At 43.1% G+C, this 23,877-nt stretch overlaps 1 protein-coding gene across 3 annotated transcripts in view; it reads right to left on the minus strand.

The window, feature by feature from the left end:
- nbeab (neurobeachin b) overlaps nt 1-23,877 on the minus strand; it is a 183,307-nt gene that overhangs the window by 98,860 nt on the left and 60,570 nt on the right. For all 3 annotated transcript variants that reach the window (XM_076734998.1, XM_076734997.1, XM_076735000.1), the window contains exons 11-29: nt 23,369-23,477; nt 21,917-22,069; nt 20,411-20,579; nt 15,483-15,562; nt 14,486-14,548; nt 14,019-14,116; nt 13,473-13,565; nt 11,904-12,012; nt 11,721-11,802; nt 11,488-11,611; nt 10,514-10,706; nt 9,352-10,356; nt 8,241-8,458; nt 7,807-7,960; nt 6,737-6,917; nt 5,571-5,698; nt 5,128-5,235; nt 4,552-4,720; nt 2,314-2,752 (exon numbers count right to left, since the gene is read on the minus strand). In XM_076734998.1, the coding sequence (XP_076591113.1) occupies nt 2,314-2,752; nt 4,552-4,720; nt 5,128-5,235; nt 5,571-5,698; nt 6,737-6,917; nt 7,807-7,960; nt 8,241-8,458; nt 9,352-10,356; nt 10,514-10,706; nt 11,488-11,611; nt 11,721-11,802; nt 11,904-12,012; nt 13,473-13,565; nt 14,019-14,116; nt 14,486-14,548; nt 15,483-15,562; nt 20,411-20,579; nt 21,917-22,069; nt 23,369-23,477 (3,675 nt within the window). The remainder of the gene's footprint in view (nt 1-2,313; nt 2,753-4,551; nt 4,721-5,127; nt 5,236-5,570; nt 5,699-6,736; nt 6,918-7,806; nt 7,961-8,240; nt 8,459-9,351; nt 10,357-10,513; nt 10,707-11,487; nt 11,612-11,720; nt 11,803-11,903; nt 12,013-13,472; nt 13,566-14,018; nt 14,117-14,485; nt 14,549-15,482; nt 15,563-20,410; nt 20,580-21,916; nt 22,070-23,368; nt 23,478-23,877) is intronic.

A 23,877-nucleotide genomic window follows, 5' to 3' on the forward strand; every position in this document is an offset into this window, starting at 1 on the left:
AACTAAAACATGCTGGAATCCAAAGTTTTTAAGGCTCTTCAGTAATTCATCTCACACCTGTTTCTACTCTTCAATCGATCTCTCAAAATTATCGACCTTATGATGTTTTATGTAAGTGATGAAACAGCTCTGCAGTTTCTCTCTATGGATAGAATATACAAAAAGTAGATTGTATTATATATTAAATGACACACTGTTGCCTGGTTGACAGCCACCTAACAGGAATAAAATAACAAAAATAGTTGTAAAATACCCTTTTTGAAACTTAGCAGATCAGAATCAACTAAAATCACACAGGGGAGTCTGAGAGAGTCATAGAAGAACTTGAAAGCCTTCAAAATATTATCTCTAGAGATACAGCTGTGCTCTGAAGAACACTGATGACAAGTATCATTTATTTAGCAGATCTCTGCGCTGCTCTCCCCTGTGAGATCTCATTGACAGATATCAGAACATCACTAGCATGTTTTGATTGTCGGAACTGGGCATGAATTTAATCTCGCTTTCTAAATTCATCCCTTCCTTGCATCTTCCGGCAGAGGCCTGCCTGCTCTTGCACAGCTGGCATAGCTGGGGCATTACATTAGATCTACAGGATGTTGATAAAGCATGAACCTCTTTTAATGAATAATTAATTAGCGGAGTGCTCATGAATCATTTATAGATTATCTAGCACATATCTTATTAATAGGATTGTCTTAATTGAGTTGCAGAGAATAAAGCAAGGATTAATTTTGGAATTAATATTAATGAGGTCTGCGGCTGCGGGAGACGACTACGGTGTTAAGTATAACCAAAGAAATGTTTCCTTTATAAATCCAATAGATGGGATCTAATAGTGCTTTATTCAGGAATACTCGGATGATACAGTGGAAATGTGCTTACACTCCACTCACAAATTCAATTAAAACCAATTATCACTGCTCTGCATCATGGGAAATATCAAACATTTAAGGACAAACAAAATCTCAAAGAGCTAATTTGGAGACTTTTTGGGAATGAGAGGAGGAAAGGGAGGAAGTTAAGGATTAAAGAAGATAAAGTGCTGTATTCCTATCTGGTCGAGCGGAAATCTGGATGTTAAGCAATTTAAACCCCTCCTCTATGAAAGTCTTTGGCAGAGGGGCCTCTGCGACGACTGCCCCTGTGCACTCCACTTAAAGCCATTTTTTCTCTCCTTTTTTCTTTTTTTTTTGATGTTGTCACTCCCAATCTATTGCCGCCCTGACAGACAAATGAAAGGCCTGTCCATGTCTGGCAGCTCATTTCGCTGGCAGGTGGCAAACAATTAGACACAGCAAATGGAGGATGGAGGGGGAGTGACATGAAAAGCATGAGAAAAAGTTGTATATGTGGTCAGGAGGGTTTGTGTGAAAGCATTTCAAAAATAATACACTTTGCTTTGGCGACTCATTTCAGGCTGCCAGTTCCCATTACGGGTGTGAGCGGTGAGGGCGACAGGGCCGGCCGCGGTGTGGCGTGAGGCCGCTTCTGTTTAATCTGTCATCAACGCCCTGGAGACCCCCACCCTCTCAGCCGTCCTCTCTCCACATACTCCTCCATCTTCTCCCCTATTCATCAGGCTCACCAGCAGCAGCAGTATGCATTAAAAAGAAGGGAGGCCCCATTGTTCCTCCTGACTCAGTGTGTCCTTTGCTGTCTCTCTGGGGCCTGGCAGTGATTACACAGACACATTCGAAAACTCTTCCAAATCAGTGGTGTCCAGAGGACAGGGGAAGTTTTTGTTTGTGCTAAACCAGTTGAAATAGCTTTCAGAAAAATTATGATTTTCAAAACTTTACCCATCACAGGGGACAGGGATCGGGGGGAGCTGAAGCTTGAAATCCCTGCAGGAGCAGGTTTGTAAACTCCCCAAATCCAGACAGATTACTGTGTGGTTTTATCTGATCCAGGAATGTAAATAAACCGCAACAGTGCCACAGTGCTTCAGAGACCTTTTCAAACACTGGAATTCTTTGCCGTGGGGGATGAGCACAATACAAGTGGTCTGAAATGAATAATGTGTCGCACGCTGCTTAAAAACCATTAGTGGTATACTGGATAACTAAGATAAACCAAGAGGATTAACTGATGTTACGGTCACATGAGTGATAGCACTGACGCAGATGCATCTTTTACGGCGTGAAGTGACTGCAGGCGATATATTCTGATACATGATACAGTCAAACCTACAATAATACAGTTTTTTTTTTTGTATAATTTATTATCACTTTATACTGTTTGTTTTTATAAAACCTCTGGTACAGTTTTTATTTTTTATTTTTACAAAAAACAAAAAAAACCCTTCCTCACCTGTCAAAGGAGTGAAACTGCATGGGCAGCATGGCCTGCGCCTGGGCCTTGGCAGTAGGGTCTGGGTAGGACACAGGCTCCAGCCCAGCCTCCATGCCCTCCACTGGAGCTGCCACCAGGCTCTTCAGAATCTCCTTCACATTGATGCCCCTTTTGGGCTGGCTAATGTTGATCATAGAGGAGGACAACTTCAGCGCCTCCATGCTGGGTGATTCAGACAGACTGTCCTGGGACTTCTTCACCTCTGAGGACAGTGTAGATATGAGCTCCCTCATGGCATCCGGCCCTCCTGTGCTGTGGTCCAGGTCAGACCCGTTCAGGATGCTGGCTACCTGCTCCTCTCCGATACCAGAGTCTGTGTGGGGGAGGGTGCTGTCCATGTGGATGCCTTCTGATGGTGCAGGATGGTCCTTGCTGCTGTCAAACACTAGGGGTGTTTCTGTAGAACACACACACACACACACACACAAACACAGAAAAGACAGAGTGACAGGTACTGTTAGCCACAGTCAAATAAATGCACACTAATGCAAAATTGATCGAATAATTCTCTATTTTTCAGCTTTTCATTGTACTTTTTTAGTCAAAAATAATAATAAGATTAAAAGAATAAACAAGCTTGCACAGTCTGAAATAGTTAAAGTTATATCCATCCAATGTTTTGGTGCTTTTGCTGGATAGATTAGTTCAGCGATTAAATCAATCAAATAATTATTCTAACAATTTCTGTCAATCCTACACTATCTATATCAGCATATCAGTTGTTTATCATAATGAGTCTTTCTATATGCCTACTAAGATGACACAAAAATATTTGTCGAGAGACGTAAGAAATGGGGATTTAAAATAAAATAATTTGATACCAAGGCTAATGACTAAGATTGCATTTCAGAGCTGGCTTTACATCCCTGCTCAAAGAGTAAATTTAGCATGTGAAGAAAGAGCCATGTGGCAACGCAGCTTCTTAGATCTCTCTCCAGAAGCTCTGATCCTCTGGTGAGATTATCTCTTGGTTATTCTCTTTCTATGCTAATAAAACATGAATCCTTTTCTTCACCTTCCTCCAGCCTGAAGCCCTGGGAGGCACATCTATTTCAATTATTTGAAACTGTGACAGAGGAGTCAGATAGTTGCTCCATTATTCTGGTGCATAATATGTGATACACTGCGTATGCATGAGAGGCTGAGTGTGAACCAAGAATACATCTGAAAATGCATTGTCTATACAGTGATCAACTTGACCCAGTAAATACTGATGTCCCCTGAAACTGGGCAGAGGTGCCTTTCTAGTCTAATTTTTGCCCACCCTGACCCAGTGGTTACCTACATGCAAGACAGGCCATATTAATATTCATCACATGCCCCCTAACAAGGTCAGCAGGGCCTGATTTAGCCAGCAAGTCATCTGGCTTCCTGGTCCATCAGACAATCGTCTGCCACATGCCTTCTGGAAAATTCCCCCATTTTCTGGTGAAATTTATGAAGGCGGCAGTGTGCCTCTCTCCTCCCAGCAACCTCTATGATCCCATTCTCCTCTGGTGGATTGCTTGCCTAATGGGCACTGACAGATGGGGCTGAAAATAGCAAGCCTGGCTCCACTGCCCCAAAAACCCACAGTAGTTGGTCAGCATGCTGCTGCTTTCTCATCTTTCAACTTCTCACTGCTCATCTTTTCTTTCTTTATTCTCTGTGGGTTCTGAGCTCTTCAATATTACACTTTCATATTTCCTTTGGCCTTTCTCCTCCTCCTCTTGTTTCTTTTATTCACTTAAACCTTTTGTCTGAATGGAAGCTGATGAAGTATGCTCACTGGTGCATCTCATAATAGCAAGTTGGCACTGCAGCAGACATTGTGTTAAACCTTTGTTGGCAGTTGCTGATTTCCTTTCATGTGACTTAATGTATGATTTATGACTTGAGGCAAATACTACCTTTCATTTCATAGAGAACGATGAAGCCTATTCACGTTCACAACTACCATCTCCAGCTCCGGTCTCCACAGTTAATTCTGTGCAGTGCAATTAGCAGAGCTCATGAATAAATCATATGTGAGCCAGGAGAGTGCAGGCAGGGTATCCCTGCTATTATACTGAAGGAGCTTCAGCTCAAGCTGGCTGCAGTGTATCAGACAGGACCTAAAACACTTAACATTCATTTATATCTGACACAGTCACCACAAGCTAAGATTAGTGGGCAGGAAGAATGGATGTAAGAAGGGTAGGGCACAGCTGTCAACACCTGTGCTGGTTGGTGAGTTGATCTCCTGACGGATGCTGCGGCCTGACTGGCTGCTTATCCTGACAGTCTCACGTTGGGGCTCCAGGATGTCACGGTACTTGGAGACCATGAGGACAGAGATGAAGTACACCACAGCTAACGCCAGGAACTGGGCTTGTTTACTGTCATCCTGTGGAGAGGCATCACAATATGGTTACGCCAGTCTCTATTCGGACAATCCCATTTCACACAATGCTGCCTGAAATGGTTCTCTCACAGCAAAAGCACCTTGCACAGAGCATGAAAATATATTCAAAGTATTCCAAGTATTCTCTAAAATACGTCTAATACTTGCTTTGAATTATATCCATTCAAATTTAGTGGGCTTGTGTTCAACAGACTGCAGCTCAGTGGACAAGGGCACCTTTGGCGTTTCACCTGTTAACTGAAGGGTGTTAGATTGCACACCTGTTTGTCTGCCAAAAAAAAAAAAAAATCCTATTTCCATCCTCTCAAGTCTTTGTCACAAACATGTGCATGTTGTGCGCATACACGTCCTACACATACACAGACACACACGCATACTCCTGCACTCACCACATCACGAAACACCACAGCACGCAGCCGATTGATGTCCACATCCTGCAGAAGGCGATCAGGGTCCTTGATGGGAGACAGGTTACTAGGGACAGTCTCTATGGCTGTCTAAAGCAGAAAGATAACACAATATGACATGCTACTCTGCTCATTCAAAGCTACATTAAACACATTTTTGCTATTTTCTTTCAATATAATTGTAAGGATTCAGAAATGACTAATATTGAATGAAAAATTTATCAGCATTTGTAAGGTAGTATACAAACGCTAATTTAGCACAATAGGGAGTATAAGTGACATTTAGAATAGGAAAAAAATGATTTAATGTCACTATTCAGGTCACATGATAAGCATGGGGCAAATCATTGTACAGTTAAAGGCATTGCATAGATGGCATTCGCAAGTCGGGGCACCGAACGTGAAGCTATGACATCACATCCCACCTTGCTGGAAGTCACAGCATTTAGCAGCATTTCCTGAGTCTTGTGGTTGTTGGGAATGGAAGACTTATTTCCCCTGTCTCTGTGTCTCTGCCTGCACTCCAGACAGTTCCTAACAGCCACACAACACACTGTATGTACACACACACACACACACACACACACAGAGCATACAAATAGGCTTTTATTTCAGAGTTAAATGGAAATTAAATGTCGATAACATTCATGACCTCTTTAAAAGTAATCAGCTATCTCTGATGACTGTTTGTTCCACGCTGCCTGCACAGGAGCCGGGAGTAAAATCAGCAGCCAGACTGATTTCACACTGAAGCCAGTGATGAGAGATTGTATGTTTGCAACAAGGACACTGTGAAGTCTGAAGGCTATTTCCCATCCCCCAGAGCCAACTTGGAGTCAACAATCTAGCAAACACAGACTCGTGCACGCACACACACGCACGCACGGACGCGCGCGCACGCACACACACACACACACACACACACACACACACACACACACACACACACACACACACACACCTACAAGCGCAAACGGATATAGGAACAGACACACTCACATGCGGAGACAAAGACGCACACATACACACATTTTCTATGCTTCCTTTATGTATGAAATAAATCCACTAGAAAAAATGAATTCTTACAATTCGCTCAATTGACTGTCTGAATATAGCAGTCATCTACTTTGCATTCAAGTGTAAAATATAAAACATTAAAAAAATCTCTATTCTGTACACATTCGAACACACAAGGACAGAGAGGACCGTGGAGTCCTATGGGACACACCAATGACAAACACAAAAGGCTACCATTTGCAAAGAGGACCTATTTGCACTGCAAATGATTGACTATCCTTGTTATAAACTCCAAAATTATGATCCTGTCCTTTTCTACTGCAGCAAAACCCTGCACATTCTCCAATTTAGTACACAATTAGCAAAGGACTCTTAAATTAATTAGCTTTGCTGATCAAACAGAGGATTTTCAGGGATTAGAATTATTAGAGTGTGTGAAGAGAATATTGTCATGGCATTTTCTAGCTTATCAATTTTCCAGTGCAACTGGCAAAAGATGCGGCTTACCTCCCGAAACCCCACTGCACTGACTGACGCTCACATCACGACAGCAAACTCACAATCGTGATCTTACCAAGTCTGAGGCACTGCCGCATCAGGCCGCCAGACGACATGTTCTTCTCAGCCTCAATCTCGCTGAAGTTGAGGGAGCTCGAGAACACCAACACGTCTACCATAACCATGAGACGGGACAGGAAGGTGATGGCGGTCTCTGAGGACATGCCCTGTGTTGCCTCGATGTTGTCCAACTCCGTCTTGCACAAGCAACGAGGAAGACACCAGTCACATAAAACAAAAGTGATCATGCACGATATCGTCTATGCTACATTCTCATATTCTGTAGTTGTAAATAAAACAATATGTTTTAACGGATACAAGCAAGAGAAGATGGGTCATATTAGACATATAAACACGGTGGGTGCTGTTGAATTCAGGACCAGCCCTGAGACACCGGTCAGGAGGAGGGGGCTTATTATTATTATGTGAGGATGAGTAGGGTCTTGCTCCATCTCTTAGGAAGCAGGGATACATTTCACAGTCGTAGAAATTAGTAGAGGGTTTAATCTGATTCCACCTGACTATCCAAAACAAATGAGGTGATGAGCCAAAGAACGCACTTTTCTGTTAGCTGCCCTTTCCTTTGTGTTGGAACATGGAGAGATTTTCTGAGGAAGATAGCGCAGAGCGATAGTGCACTTTCAGATCTATGTAATGAGTATTAAGTACAAATGGGCTGTGAATACAGTGTGAAAGTAAGAGAGACAAATTAAAATTAAATTCAGTAAATAATAACCTTGGCACTCAAACTATGCACAGACAAATGAACAAAAGGAGACGATTAAAATCAATTTCAGTTCAAGCCTGCAAATTAAATCTTAGAATTATAGCAGACTGATAAAAGTAACCGTCAATGACACACAGGGAAGTTAATTACAAACATATGAAATTGTACCAAATTGATGTCCTCAGCATTAATTGTAGCAAAGTGAAGCTGAGCAAATAAAGGTGGCCCCAATCAATAAAGGCAAACAAGTCTCATTTCCCACAGGTAGTAAAGACAGACAACCATAGAACAGGCGGTTATAATAAACTACCACTAGATGGTGTTATTCCTCCACAGTGAAGAGAGCGAGGCGCACTTACAGAGGGAGAGGTGGCCGCTGACAGAAGAGGCAAGATCCCTCCACAGGCGATAATGATGTTGTCTACCATTTGTGAGATGAGGTGGATAGTGTTGTGGACAAAAATGATGTTCTCATTGCTATTAACAAAGTCCATGACAGATTTGGTGGAGTGGCTGCAGGAGAAGGAGGGAAAGAACTGGATCATTATGGGCACAAGCATTTTCCACGTCATATGAATGTCACAATTTTTCTGTGAATTTAACTAAGAATATTCAAATTCTGCATATGCAAAAATTAAAATAAAAAAAGCCACATCATTCAATAAATGTCTCAAGATAGCAAAAAAGTATGTGTTAGTTCTGACATGGAAGGACAATCTGAGTAATCACGACAAGCACCACGCTCAGCCTCCCTCTCTGTCTCTTTCAAGCACACATAAAACACTTCACACACCTCCTCCAGACATGGACGTCACTCTCCAGTGCAAACAGCAGGTCAGTGAGCAGCCTCTGGTGCATGGCTGACCATTTGAACTCTGGGATGCGGAACATGGTGGTGCGTGGGCCGGGGCTGAACTGGCGTCGCTGTTCCTCCGTCATGGGCATCCCCCTGAACCCCAAGTCCACACGTATGTCCCTCTCCATCTGAGTGGCTAGCCGGCCATGCAGACTCTGATGGGACACCAATTAATCAGTAAAAACAGTGTCATGAGATCCTGTTTACAGACTAGTTGCTAATCATATTCTTCTGTCAAGATCAATAGTGCACCCTTAACGAGATATAATGCTCCTGTCATAATATTCAGTAAGAATGATGAATTGCCAGAATGAAGTCAGTCCTCAAATAACCTCTTTCTTCCTGCAGGTAGAGGAAAAATACTCAAGCTCAATGCAACCTCTAAATGTAAGATGAATGAGTCAGCAAGGTCCTGCAAAAAAGCCTGTTTAAAAAGCAGCAGTGATGAATTGAACATGAGCAATTATGCAACAGCAGAGAAAAGCTTAAAAATAAACCCAGCCTCCCACTGGTCCCCCATCAGTGACCCAGTCTAGGCAAAAGACTCTGACCTCTGAGAAAGAGCACAGCTCATACGAGAGGAGGGGAGCAATGAACAAATCCCAGGCGATGGTTGCAGAATAATACTGTGTCTATTTCTGCCCTGCTGTTGGCTCATTCAACTATTCCAGCAGCCCACTTTTCTGAGTCTCAGAGGGATGTTGCCTGATGTGCACCAGGCCATTCTGCCCCCATTACAACCGGAGTTGGGCAAGGGAATGATCCCTATGGGTTTGTTAATATAGAACTGTTCACTAAAGGTCAACACAACGTCACAATGGCAAACGGTCCCCCTCCTTGCTTTCCACTCTCTGACCCTGGTGCTGCTACGTTTCAGCACCAATGATTGTCTGCAGTTATTTTTCCCTCTGGCTAAGCTTTACTGTTTTCTTGAATCTAGTGAACTTCCACTATTTCTGTAACGAGAAAGTCTAAAAATGGAAAAACTGTATTTTGGATATTAGCGGATAACTCATTTACATCAATGATGATGTCACTTTGGTCAAACCTGTGTGGTGGCTGTTGTCTGAATCTTCTTCTCCTTCTCTTTGCCATCATCTGATCTCTCTGTGTCAGAATTGTTGCTTGCTGCATCTGCTGCACTGCTGGTCTTAACAGTCAGGGGGTCCCCTTCAGATGCCGCTGCAGCTTGGCCCTCAGTGACCTCTGGGCTTTTGGAGGAGGCCTCAGCCTCGGTACGAGCCACAGAGCTGATGCCTTCCAGGGCTGCCTGTAGTTCAAACTCATCCTTCTCCAGGATACTGGGTAAGGAGCCGAGCTCAGAACTGCCTGTCATGTGTGCAAGAAGGCCCAGTTCAACACTGGCACTGGTGTGCACTGGAGGCTCTGGGCTGGGCAGGACCAGAGGCTCAGCTGGACTCAGATCAGGCAGCAGCTTATCCTCCATGCTGCCTGCCACCTTGCTGAACAGAAAATTGTTGCTATTAGGGATGGTGTTTTTGTCATCATCGAGAGTAATGAGAGGGGGTGCATTTTGGTCATCCATGCTGCTTTTTGGCAACAACCCACTGTTAACATTACTGCTGAGCTTTTCCACAGCAGCACAATAAACATTATCCAACAGAGAATCCACCTCCACCAGCGCTCCATTCTCAGATACACCCAGAGTTTCAGAGGACAAGTCCATATCATCCAGCTTAACCTCAGTAGCCTCCACCTTTTCAGCCTTGATGTCCACCAGAAGGTCATGAACTTCAACCTTGACCCCATCTACCGTACCCTCTGTTCCTCTGAGACCCTCTTCGGGCCCCTTCCCTTCAGCCAGCAGGTTGTGCGAGTCTGCGCTCTCATAGTCCTTCTCACTCTCAGGTGTCTGGGAGTTATCGTCCATTTCTCTGATCTCAATCACGCCCTTGATGCCAGAGGCCTGTGCAGACAGACCAGAGATGGTGCTGACGAAACCCTTCTTCCCTTTCTTAATATTCTCCTCCTCCTGACGCTGATACTCTTCATACATCTTAGCCAAGTACTCCTTATGTGCCTCATATGTCACCTATAAAAAGGGCAGTGTTACAGACCATGTTAGCCACATATTTATGAGGTGAAGATCAGTTTAGAAGAAGCTTAGCAGTTAAGACAAATTAGGTAGAAATGTCTGGCTCAACAGCAGAGGTCAGTGTTTCCTCTTTGTTGCACAGTACGGCACTCACCTTAGAGTGAGCTATAGAGAGTGTGTCCACCCACACGCGCCATCCTCCCCACTCATACTTGATGGCATGGTAGAGCAGGATACGAAAGATGTTGTACACCATCTCAGTGATCTTCTGTTCCTCTGAGTTTTTAGGGTTGATGTAGCCAAGAGAAAACATCCAGTCCTGCCATACAGAGCACTGAAGCAGACACCTGCAGCACGATCAACAAATAAAACGTGCCTCACATGAGCCAGATAATACACGAGTCATTTAAGCAAACTCTGATCTTTTTATTTTTAGCAAGTTTAACATTTATATTTGATTTTGATGGCAAACTGAATCATTTTCAACAACATTCTACTTAAAGTTTTCCATCAAAATTAAACATGTTTTAGGATAATTATTCTTTCTGTTCCTCCTTATTTCTGTGAAAAGAAGATACAGACACTATTTGGCATTTTGTTATTCAATTACGACAGACTGTTTTGATCATTTGGCCGTTCATATACTAGTTTTTTTGGTTTATTTGGCAGCAGCAACTCACGAAACAAAATGACAGCCAACATAAAAAAGGGGAAGCAACTGAAAACCAATTAAGTGTTTTTTGTTTTTTTTTTTCAGTTCAACAGTGTGACTTGACTAAGCACTTTCAGCCTATTAATTTTCAGCTAATTATGTTATTGATTTAGGTCAGTGGTTTCCCAAGTCTTATAATTTAATTGCAATATGTTTTAAAGTGTGTCTGTCAGAAGGAGAGACTGGGCGTGAGGGTGAAAAAGAGAGAAAGCAGGAATGAGCAACTGTCAAATCTGTCACAGAAACATCTGCTGGAGAACATGTGCACGTCTCTGGATGATTTAGCATCAATATGAGTCTATTTAACAGGGCACGAGGAGGAGGAATAGTGTGTCTGTTCTCTCTTTCTTTGATACATAAATCAGGACAATAATTGAAGGAGTGGCTGAGAAAGAGGAGGAATAAGTTCTGCTCACCGTCTGTTCTCTCGGCTGTTGCTGAACAGTTTGATCATGTCTGAAAGGAAGAGCCGCCGAACCTCCATCGGCTCCGTGCTGGGGGCGGAGTTCTTCAATAACGTGGCTACCACCTTGAGAATCACTGATATCACATGCACGCAAACACAAACACATACACACATTCTCAATTTTACCAGAGAGCCGAGTGCTTCAGAAAGAATAAAGTTCAATGTGGCACGTAACAGGCTTACTTGGGTTCTGAATCTTGACAGTGGCGTCGGGCTCAGGATGAGGTTTGTGAACTACCTGCGTGCACACCTGCTCTGTCAGAATCTGGCGCGGGAAGCGGTGAGAAGACATCGGTCACACATTTTGTACAAAGAGACCAATGGTGCAGCAATGTTGGGGCATTTGAGAGGGAAACGCTTCGTTACCTCGTACAGAGTGTTGTAGGTCGTCACGGTCACAGTGTTGGTGTGCAGCATGAGCCTCTCTCCCAGCAGAGTAAAGAGGCTGTGTGTGTGCATGATCTCCACCTTCCTCCTGTGGATAAACACACACAAACACGCGCACAGACAAAACGGCAAAGTGCCTTGTTTAGAGCTCCCTAAGCTACTGAAAGGATCAGTGAGTGCCGTCAGCCTGCTTCCCCATTCTCACCCACAGGGAGCTGGGCTCTGGAGACAAGTGCCAGGAACTGCCTGCTGTCATAAATTGGGGGAATTTTGTTGGAGGTGTGTTGGATAACGAAGACAGCTTGTCACTAGGAATGGCTCCAAGATATAACAGAGGCATACCACAGGTGAATGGGTTCAACAGTGACAAAATACTTCTGCAAACAGCATAAGGACTGCTGTCAGAAAGCGATGCCAAAGCTGCTGCCACTGCCTCAAGAAGAGTTGGACTTTCCTAATAAGACTGCAATTTTTTGTATTTTGCAGAAGCCTGGCAAATTGGACACTTAGGAGACAAGTGGCATTTCTCACAACCGCATAAATATGGAAATCTGGGAGAAAAGAGCAGACTGATGATGCACAGCAAGCTGAGGCAGAACGACCAACAAGGTACAGCAGGTTTGCATTGAGTGTAAATCCATACTAAGTCACTCTCAATGGAAAGAGCTTAAATTGTCTAAATTAAGATGACGTTAAAATGAAGACACACTGTCAATTATCAAAAAGCAATAAAATCACCAGAGTGTGGAGGAAACATGTTTAATTCTTCATGTGCTGCAGCAGAGCTTATAGAACTACGACGGTGCTTTAAAATGTATGAAAGCTATTAAATTGAAGGCTGAAAGGCAGGTTTTCATGAAGCCCTCGAGTCCCTGGAGGATATAGGCCTTTCACTTGTGCCTGGGGCAGTCTAGCATGGGCTTATGGCTGCCCTTTCCCTCCATTCTGCAGGCACCAGTAACACCACAACACCTGGTGCCCCACCACTGCGAGCGCAGCAAAATCCTCTGCATCCTGCATTTTGAATCATAGGCTCTCCACCCACAGGCATTATCTCCTCTCGCCTCTCCAATGTGCAGCATACAGAGGATATGCTGACATCCTAGTACCTGTTTTATTATTTATTTCAGTCTGCGGGACAGTAACTTGGACCCCTTCCACCATTCTTGTGTGTGAAGTAATGGTTTTAGGGCACAATGCCAGGAATTCAGGTGTTCGACAAAGACGTGCACCCTAATTTGCAAAACTGGCATGCAGTCAAAAGTTTTTTGGCTCTCCTAATTGTGCACTTTTTCAAAGGAGTGGCAGGACCAGATGAATCATCTCCCTGAATGTAAAGCCTGATTTATGAATTTTCAGTTTCTAACCTAATAGCCTATCGTAATGATGTTAACCCTGTCATTGCAGGGACGACAAAACAGAGTAGATAACAGCATTAGACGCGTAACAGACATCTGACAATCCATTAATCTTTAGACTATCCAGTGTACAAACACTTAAAGTGTGTAATTACAATCTACTACAGAGCTATTGGAATTGGTTACTTACTTGTGGCCCAAGTGCTTGAGGAAGTACCCAAGGACTTTGAGGGATTGTACTCGAATGCTCTCACTCTTAGAGGCCATGAGCTTGTAGATTACCCTGCAATAGACACAAGCAGCGAAAGCTGGCAACAGCGCACTGACAGAAGAAAGTATAGCACTGTTGATGAAAAGGCCCTGCACTGGTTAGCTGACAACCACTTTCTTTCAGGGAGAATTTACATGAGCATTAAATGAATGCTCCAATGAAAGCAGCAGCCTTTCCACAATGAAGTCCTTAGAGCTCCCAAGCAGCACTACAGTGTGTGCATCTATATTTTATAGGATCACATGGGGTAAGTTTGCTCATCCATGGCATACTATGAAATCAACATGTTAATATTGTTACCTCTCCATGCAGTTTTTTTCCTCACCGAACATATGAATTATTCACATGTCTCACAGGCACACAGCAATAGCACAAGTGTTAGGTGCTTAGTTCTATTTTGTGAGATCACCTCTTCCTTTTGAGCCTGAAGAGTGAAGGGCTTGTGTCTTCCCCTGAGGGGCTTACCGTATTCCATTTCTCTGGTCAAAAGCAGGGATCATGGACGCTGGATGCTCCGACATGAGGGCTACTACCAACTGCAACACGTCATGCAGATTCTCATCCTGCAAACAAACCATAAGAGACAGATGACGACAGAGAAAAACAAGCAGGTGAAAAGGGAAAAATGCCGTCTTTGTTCTTTGCTAAGACTCTGTAAAAGCTACTGCAGCAGACATAATGTATGTGCCTTGCAATTGTATCACCTGCGATTGCAGAATACACCTGGGGCCCTGGTACACCTTACAATAGTGCAGGGGCAGTGGCTGGCCATTGCTAATCGAAGCGATTCATTCATCTTGCTGGGTAGGAAAAAATAAACTTCTCCTAGAATACCAACTCTAAACATGAAACGTGACCTTATAGCTTATAGTGCAACAAAGTGGCAAACTAATACACTTTGAGTGAATTCAAAGGGACAGAATCTCATGTACCTCATGCATTGTTAACAAATAGTTCAGGATGCTCTGCAGCTCATCCTCCTTTACACCTCGATCCTGAAAGAACGCACACATAAAAAACAGGTAAACAATTAAATGACGTCAGCATTACTAAGGTACAGAACAGTTGAAATGAAGGTACTAGAAATTACTGGAGGAAGTGTTTTGGCCTCCAGTGTGTTAATCTTCATTGTTGTGCTTAGATTGGATGTGCAATTAATTAAAGATTTAGGTTTCTATAACAACACAGCCTGAACAGCTAGGTAAGTCACATTTGTCTCGTGTGCTAAACCTGTTTTCTGTCCTCTTATTTCTGCCATGCCCTGGAAAACCTGTTGCAGCACGTGGCAAGAGAATTATCTGCGGAGATATGGCATGCTGGGATGTGGACAGCAAAACAGTGATTGAAACTGTGCAGCATAAAAACATTCAAAGAAACTAATCAAATGTGTACGATGTAGCCTGGCGCTCTAGTGCTGGTGTTTCTGATGAGTTTATCATTCATCTTTTAAATGGTAAATCGATTTAGTCAGTAAAATGACAAAATTACAACAAATACCTGTCACCCACTTCCAGAGCCGAAAGGGACGCCTTATCAGGGCTAACTTTGTTTGATAAAGTCAGCAAGCCAAGAGGGAGTCAATTAGAATTAACACAAGCAAAGAAAATCATCATCAATTTGTCTCATTTAAAAAGCTGGAAGCATCAAATGTTAAATGATTAAATAATGATCAAAACTGTCATTTATTAATTTTCGCTTGACTGACTAATGAATTCATTAAATTACTTTCAGCACAACTGGTTTTCTTCCAGGCACACTTCCTAGAAAAAGTAATAAATAAATAAAAAGCTCTGAATTTATTACGGAGCAGACCGGCAGAACGTTTTAAAGGATAACACAGGGAGACTTGACAATCTCCATATTTTCTCCCCGCAGCTCAAAATCAAGCCGCGTGAGGGGCTGCGAGGCATGAAGACAGGTGGGATATACCTTCAGGATGAGTTGCTTGAGGAAGAGAAGCATGAACGCCCGCAGAGAAATTATTTCTTTCTGGGTCGGCCTTGGACCATCTGCAGATGGAGAGAGAGTGAGAGAAGCAGTGAAACTGGAACCAAGTAAGATATCTTTCCCGTCCCCGCTATATTTTTGTTTTTACTGGCAATTTTGTCCTTGGTTTATTTTCGTGATCAAGTTACTTTTTCATGTTTTTTTGATGGCTAATGAAATATTTCTCTCGTTGATGTCTCGCGTTCGCAAGGCATCAACATCATCTGCAGGGACATCTGCAGATTCCTTCACTCTATCATCAGCTTTGTACTGATGCACTGGATCCACCTTAAATGTGTGTATACAACAATGCATAAAATACATTTTACATACATTGCCTGCTTGAAGTTTAGGAGGGGGACTTCTGAGTATTAAACCCAAATGTATTCATCATTCAAGCTGCATCCAAAGTCTCTGTGTATCCCAGGTAGTCTCAGTCCCAGCATAGCACCCAGGCAGCCAGCCCAAGGTCACATAGTCACACCTGCCCGTCACACCGGCCAACATCTCATTAAAACTACCCAGAATGCCTGAACCAACTTCAGGTCACTTTGGCACTCTGAAGTTAGACGAGCAGTTTCCCACCTTTTTCCTTCTAGAACCAGTTTACTGTCATTAAGTAAACACCGCTGACTAAGTGACAGATTTTATGGATATTTCATATCATATTCAATGCATGACAATAAGCGTATAGAACAACTGATGAACTGCACAATTAACTTGAAGAGTGAACTCAATAACTGCAGGAATTTTGAGCAGAACGAGCATTTTGAGATGATTATTTCCTGGGAATATTGCATCACAGGTGAGATACTTTCAAGAACTTTTTATGCAATTCTCAGTCTGTGTTACTGTACTTCTTTTTCCAATTTTGAACAATCATACATACTTGATAGGCTGTCTTCTTCTCTCTGACACTTGGGCCTTGTGCTCTTAGCTCTTTGGTTGTTTAAACTTCTTACTTTTTTAACACAATACGAGGTGTTTAGAAGAGGGTAAAGGCTATCAGTACAGCTCGTGTTCATAAGTTTATATCTGATGAATCACCTAAACTTGAAAAATAATTTAGTTTTCTTCACGGCAATGAACGAAATGCTGATATACAGGCCCACTACATATTAAAAAATAATGGAAAAAAAGTTTTCTTACACCTCATAGCATCAAACAGGCCTTGCAAGACCAATTTGGGAACCAGTGAGTCAGACTCATATTGCAATCCATTCCTGTCCTCATTTAAAATCTGAAGCCAAACCCTGTCAGAGGGTGTAGGTGTGTTGTGCAAATAAAGACAAATGACAGGATATGACAGAAAGCATTGATTAACTGTCACATCACAGCGCTGCTGCTGTTGTATTGGTTTTGTTGGCACAAGAATTAATTTCAGCATGACCAGATCCTATTCAATATGCTGAACTCTTTTGTTTTTAACCAAAAGGTGTTTGCACATGCACTCAGTAAGCTCACTAATGGGCTGCAGCAACAGGCAGATCAATAAAACACAGAGCTACTCAGTCAGACACATCAGCAAATACCGGATATGGCATACATTACAATACAATACAATACAATACAATAATAATAATACGAACAAAATCCCCTTTAGATTAGCAGCACTATCACTGTAGCACAAAGGTAAAACCTGGCATGCATTCATTCATATCTTGTTCATTCTGTGCAGCAAGACAAGTGTAAACACACTGACAAAATCTTTTCCATTTGCAGAAATATTAAATGACTGGGCCAAACAAATCAGCAAAAGCCTTTCAGAGAAAACCGGTCACTTTGCCAACGTCTTTTTCTTCTGTTCTCAGCTCTGATAAACTCCAACCTCCACCTTGGCTAGACACATGTTCATTTGAAACAGGGACAGCGGCATGATGACAGATACAACGGCAGCAGACATCTGACCATCCTGCTGCTCCAACAGCCAGTCAGTGCAATCAATGATGGGGCTCCCTGAGGTTGCAGGACGATGGCGAGTGCTGCTGCATCCAGACACTGATTAATAGAGTGAGAGAGGAAAACCCAGTGCAGGGGCAGAGCCTGACATCGAAGGGATGATAAGAACATTATTACCGCAGCCACTGCATGCAAGTTATTCACGACCAATTATGCTCAGCAGCTCCGCACAGCTCTTGTTTCTCATTCACATATTGCTTTGCTTCCTGCATCCCAAGGGCACAAGGAGAAGGAGTTCATTGAAAAACAATTTATGTCCACGTGATTAATGCAGGAATCTTATTTCTTCTTATGACCGATGATAATTAAGTCACAGCATATATAATAGTATGCATCCTGTATATTTGTACAAACCTTTGAATAGAAAAAAAGAATAATTAAATATTCACTGGCTGTTTGATTAGATGATTATGATTTTTAAAAAACCTCAAATGCAACAAGTGTTTGTACTTGCAGCAGCAATAACTGGTTTCCACTGGTATTGTGTATGAATGTGAAGCAAGGCAGTGTTAAAAAAAAAAAAGAGAGAGAGAGAGAGCATGCGTGTGCCAACTTATTCCCTGACTTCCCTGTGATCAGTAATTTATGTCTTACATCAGATTAATACATCAAAATGAAGGCACACAAAAAATCTAATCAACCACAAGCCTTGATCAGATTATTCCTCTGAAGCACCAACATATCTGTCACTGGTGAATTCTCCTGTAATGGCACAAGACAGAACCAGCTCGAACTGAAAGTGGTGACTGACCAAACAGCTTTGCTAACTGCCCATGTCATTACTCATTATTTAGTAAAACAGAAGCAGGGCACAGACAGGGACAAAGGGAGAGAGACGGAGATTGAGACAGATTATGTGCTGGCTTGTGGGGACATTTCACAGACTGACAAAAGTTGAGCAATGGGCATCTGTCGTTGAGTGCCTGCAGTGATTCTGCGCATAACCGAATGATACATGGCTTTAATTTGATAGCACTCTCTATTAAGACCTGTGGATAATAAAAAGAGGAGCCGCTTCCAGAAACAGAGCCAGTAGCTGGAGGAGCACCGTTTTAAATGTCTTCTGTGTCCCTGTAATTGAACACTTCATTATGTGCTTGGCTCTCTCCCTCTTCATATGTGTCTTTGTTTGGTCATTTCTCAATTCAGAAGGACCGAGAGAAAAACTGAGCTGCCAAATCAACCGCAGATCAATGGAACCAGATCCACTCTGAAAATTACCTACAGCAGGAAGGCCATCCGTTTGGATATTTCCTCCCCAGAATCTCAGCCCATTACAATCTACCAGGAGTTCAGCAACAATTAGCACCATATTTAGAGTTGTGCTCAAGAGGCCAAGACATAGGTGGAGGTTGGAGACAGACTGTGGCATCGGCCACCCAATGACCTTGTCTTCATCTGGCACCCAACCCAGACATCAACACCCACCCCTGCAGGTGGCGGGCTCGGCTCGCCTGTACAGGACATAATGCAGGAACTACAGTGAGAACACTGTAGCACATCCTGCGTATCATTTTGGTGTTTTTACAACCAGTGTTGACTCTGACTTCAAACAAATCAGAAGACTCCTTGGTCGTGTGATGTTACTGTATAAAGCAGAACCACACTGCATTGCCTGAGGCTACACAGGGAGAGATTTTAACCCAAACAAGTGATTTTGACATTAAAATCTATTATTCAACAGTAGTGAAAGCAACAAAACACCTATCAAGACTCTCCAACGCAGTGGACGTGATAGAAATAAAGTCATGAGAAAAGTCCCTCTGATGTCCAAGCTAAATATAGCTCATCACCCTGGTACATGGGCTCTGGATAGGTTGAGCCTTCATCTCTTATTACGTCTTGTAAAGTTCCCTTGCACAGAATATGAAGGGATAAGGTACCCTGCACAGTGTAAGTAGACGGGATAAGGAACAAATTAAAATGAGGAAAAGTGAGATTGAGGGGCCTGTGGACTGACCTAACTTACAGATAAGTGTTCCCATATTATCCTGGCTAACCTCAGTCTAGAGGTCACTACCACTATTAGCATGAAATCAATTCGAATCACTCCCAGCTGCAAGACATCAAAAATGTAGGCCAAGTGCCTTGATGTGGCATATATATATAGGCTAGAATGCTTCTATATTCAGCCAACTCTGACACTGCCGGTGAGAACGCTGTCATCCTGCAGTGTTAATAAATGTGATTTTCACTTGTCATACAAACTCCTAGTGGTGCTAACAATGTCAAAGGAAGTAAAAAAAAAAAAATACTTCCTAGAAGATAACACCTTTGACTGTATGACAAGGATCACATTAACGTTGTCAGAATACAAGCTTTAACCTTCAGGAAGTTTATTAGGCCTTGGTGCAGCATAAACTGAGCTCTACCAGTATAAAACAACCCCTGCACTTCAACACAGATAGTTTCAGAAAAGAATAATGGAGAGCAAAAAGGAAATGACAGTTCAAGGACACTTTCACTTCCAGCACAGCCTGCTCAGTGACGTACTGTTGTTTCATAGAGAGACGATGCCAGTCATACTACTGGCCCAGGTTTCAGAGGCCTAACACCCACACCAAGCACCCTAGGGGGATGACAGTATTGATGTGGCGTGTCCGCCTCACTGTCGTCTCCAGTGATGGCCACGGTCCTAACAGCTGACAGGCAAGGACTTCTATGTGAGGATGAGTCATTTCAAATGTGGGGGTAGCTGCTGCCATTTCAGGAAGAGCAGGCTTGTGACTGCACACACTGATTGTGATTGGTTCACTCCCAATGATTGCCTTTCCAAAACACTGAGTTTCACTTGGATGAGACTTCAGATGGATGGAAAACGGTTTATATAAACAACAACCCAAATCAAATCAAATCATATACCACAGCAAGAAAGCAAATAAACTTTAAGCTTGAGCTTAATTTATGCTCACCAAGACCCTTTGGCGTGATGCCGCTGCTGTCTGCAGGGTTAATGGCCCAGTAGTAGTACTTTAGCGTATGCATGAGCTGAAGCACTGTGCCCACTCGACGAATCGTGTTGTAGATGGTTGCCGTGCCAATAAACTCAGCAGACAGGTATGTGTACAGAGAGAGCTGCACCTGTAGAGGAAAAGACACACGTACGCATACATCAACAGCATCGTGCAATTAATCCCTTGTACCATGTACCTTTTTAGACTAACCAAGCCATTTCACAGTGGTGGATTGCACTAGCTGAGCCTATTATCCTTGCAGATGTATGGTAGCAATGGCCACTGACCCTATATTACTGAATTTCATAATTGTTGCAGCTCCACTCTGCTCAGTGATGATTAGCATGTCCTCTGTAATTAGCGACAAACCTGACAAGAATCCTTAATTCCACCATAGTCACTGCAGCTATAAATATTGAAGGCTTATTCCCATATATTATAAATTATAGGATATTAACGAGTCAAATGTGAGTCATGATGAAGTGTGGTTACGATGTAAGCATGACGTGATATGGTTTGAGGCCATTGAAATTAAACACTGGAGATAAGTGAACAGCATGCAATTGGTAATGTAATTTCCATGAGAACAGAGGAGTAAAATGCATTTAGAAAATCATATTTATCTATTAGGACAAGGTCAGTGGGCCCATGTAATTAATGCATATTGCATGCAGCCATCATTCACACAGCTGGCTCTCTGGACCTCATGCAGAAGATGGGGGACAGAGGTAATGTGGACTTTGTGGAATGACCCAAGGGAAGGAGGCAGCGTAGTTCTCTGTGCCGCGGCAGCTTGAAGTGTTCTAACCCACTTCATTACCTCACCTTTTTCTCTCATTTCTTCTACCTCTTTCTCTACGCTCTCTTTTGGAGGAGTGTCGGAAGCAAGCCTCCAGACACTTTTGTATTTATTTCCTCCTTTTATTTATTCATGGCTTGGCCCACCAGCAGCATTCCTGAGGCAAATGTATTTGCCACACAAACTCAGCTCCTTTGATATACCTCATCCCATTTTTTCATGGGTCATTATTTAAAAGGAGGGGGGAAAAACTGGAGAACATTTAAAAAAAACTTGGTTAGGTTGAGGACAGGGGAGTGGAAGTGAGTGATAAATTCTGTAACCATTTAATGTCTTATGAATGTGAAACATATCTGGCGTATGTGCTCCCCAACTTGATTTTATTACCACCTGCACAAACACTTGGTGCCATGAGGAATCTCACCAGTACATCAGTGGGATACATACTTAACAACAGGCAACATTTCCACCTCTTATTCCCTTTGAAAAACAGGCTCATGTGAGGACTTGCAGTTTCAGTTCTGTCCTTAAAGAAGATAGATTGAACCAGAGGATTACCAAAGCCTTTTGTGGTTGAACGCTCCCAATACACATCCGATGCAGCCTGATGCACACATGCACAGACACCTGTCCCTCCATGGGTGGAGTTACTTGCAGGAGCTCACCTTGGCCGGGGTGTGGATCCAGATGGCGGCATTGAACAGGATGTGGTCACACAGCTGCTTCAGCAGTGGTGCCCCATGTGTCAGACCGTCCAGATACTTTGCAAAGGAGAGGAAATGCTCTAACACAGCCCTGGTGATGTGTATACGTGATGACTGTAGGAGGAAGCACAAACTCATGTTAAACAACAACCACATCCCCAAACCTACTCTGCTGCAAGTCTGTATTTATTCCTCTTGGTAATGACTGCATTATGGAGAGTAACACAAAGACCTACATCTATGACCCTGTCACAGAAGCGGTTCATTCTGGGTTGAATGACAGGGAGAAGGATTTGTAAACCACAGAAGTGGTCAGAAGCAGAGATATAAAAAAAGAAAGCTAGTAACTGGAGTGCAGCCTAATATGACTCACTATTTGCATCATGCTGTCAATTCCCCTGTGCGTAGGCTCAGTTAAAGTATCACTTGGATTTCTGTGCTCCACTCCACTTGCAGCAGCAAGTTAGCATGTTAGCATAGGTGATAAATTGATCTACTTAGTCATTTTGTCAAGTTACTGAATCAAAAAAAAAAAAAAAAAATGTTAATACAAAATTAGGGCGAGTTGTGGAGGCTTGACTTTGCAGAGAATTTCACTTTGACAAATACCGATACAGGTCCTGTCTGGCACCTGGTCTCTGCCCAGGTGGGGACTTGGTGAGGGCAGGAGAGAGGGGAAATATGGAGGTATGGGGGGGAGGGAAGTTGTGGCATAAACAGATCATGAACAGATGGTGCGATATGTGAAAGCGTGAAACCTGGCAGCGGGAAGGAAGCAAAGAAAAAAACGGCAGCTCTGAGGCGCCGACTCTGCCTGGCTGTTAGTTAACAGCAGCTGAAGCCAGCAGGCAGGCAAGTCACTGAGTGACAAAGTGGAGTCATTTCTCAGTGCTCCAAAAGAGCCAGCACTCTGGGGAGGCCGGCAAGCTGCTGGATCTGCATCACAAAATGGGTAAATAAAGATTGATGCGAAGTGAGAGGAAAAACCAGGGTGGCGGGGTCTCTGTCTCTCTAGCTCTGTTTAGTTCAAAGACACGTTCAGGACTCCATAAGTTATGGAAGATCAGACCTGGAGAGTGCAGACAAGATACAGTGCACCCTGACAGTAGCAAAAGTGAAAGAAGTTAAGCAGGAAAAAAGGCATCAGAGTATTATTCCCCATTCATTATTTCAGTCAAGAAAAAAAAAAGAGCTGGACATATTCATTTTTCAAATCACTGTGAGAAAAAAAAAACTGCTGCTGTGATCTGTCTACGTGTATTTGGACCTCTAGTATATTTCCTGAGTGCAAACAAGACAGTATTTGTCTGGGTGAGGTGAAATTGGTTCATTTGGAAATAACAAGATCCGGAGAACTGATGTGTCGCTGAGGCTAGGAGACCATTGCGATGCATAATGGAAGCCCTACCATACCTTCTCAAGCAGGTATCCAATCACCAAAAAGCCCTTTCCTCCCAGCATCTGCTCCTGCATGGCCACAGAGCTCTTCAGCAGCTCAACCAGAAAGGCCAGGAGAGTGGCACTGCAAAAGAAGAAAACACAACATATCGCACAGGGACAAAACAGCCATCTATTCACACACTCATCAGGTGGTGAAGGAGTAATTCCATAAACTGCAGCAGCATGAAGAGACAGTGTGGCAGAGGGGAAAAAACAAGGTCATTTTCAGAGGATGTCAGCAATCAGCTGGGAACTCTCGCTCACCACTTTCATCCCTCTTCAGCTCAGAAGAAAGGGTTCGCTCGTTGGGCTCTCTAGAGACAGAGAGTGGTCTGGGGGGCAAGTTGTAACAGGGTGTGTGTGTATGAGTATGGGGTGGGGGGAGGGGTTCAAGGGGCAGTGCACAAGACATTTTTTTTTCTTTGTTGCTGAGCTTTTCAGTTGAAGCCTTTGGCTGTGTGACAGTGGTGCTCAGTGACACT

Source organism: Chaetodon auriga, chromosome 7 (assembly GCF_051107435.1).
Source record: "Chaetodon auriga isolate fChaAug3 chromosome 7, fChaAug3.hap1, whole genome shotgun sequence".
Taxonomy (NCBI): domain Eukaryota; kingdom Metazoa; phylum Chordata; class Actinopteri; order Chaetodontiformes; family Chaetodontidae; genus Chaetodon; species Chaetodon auriga.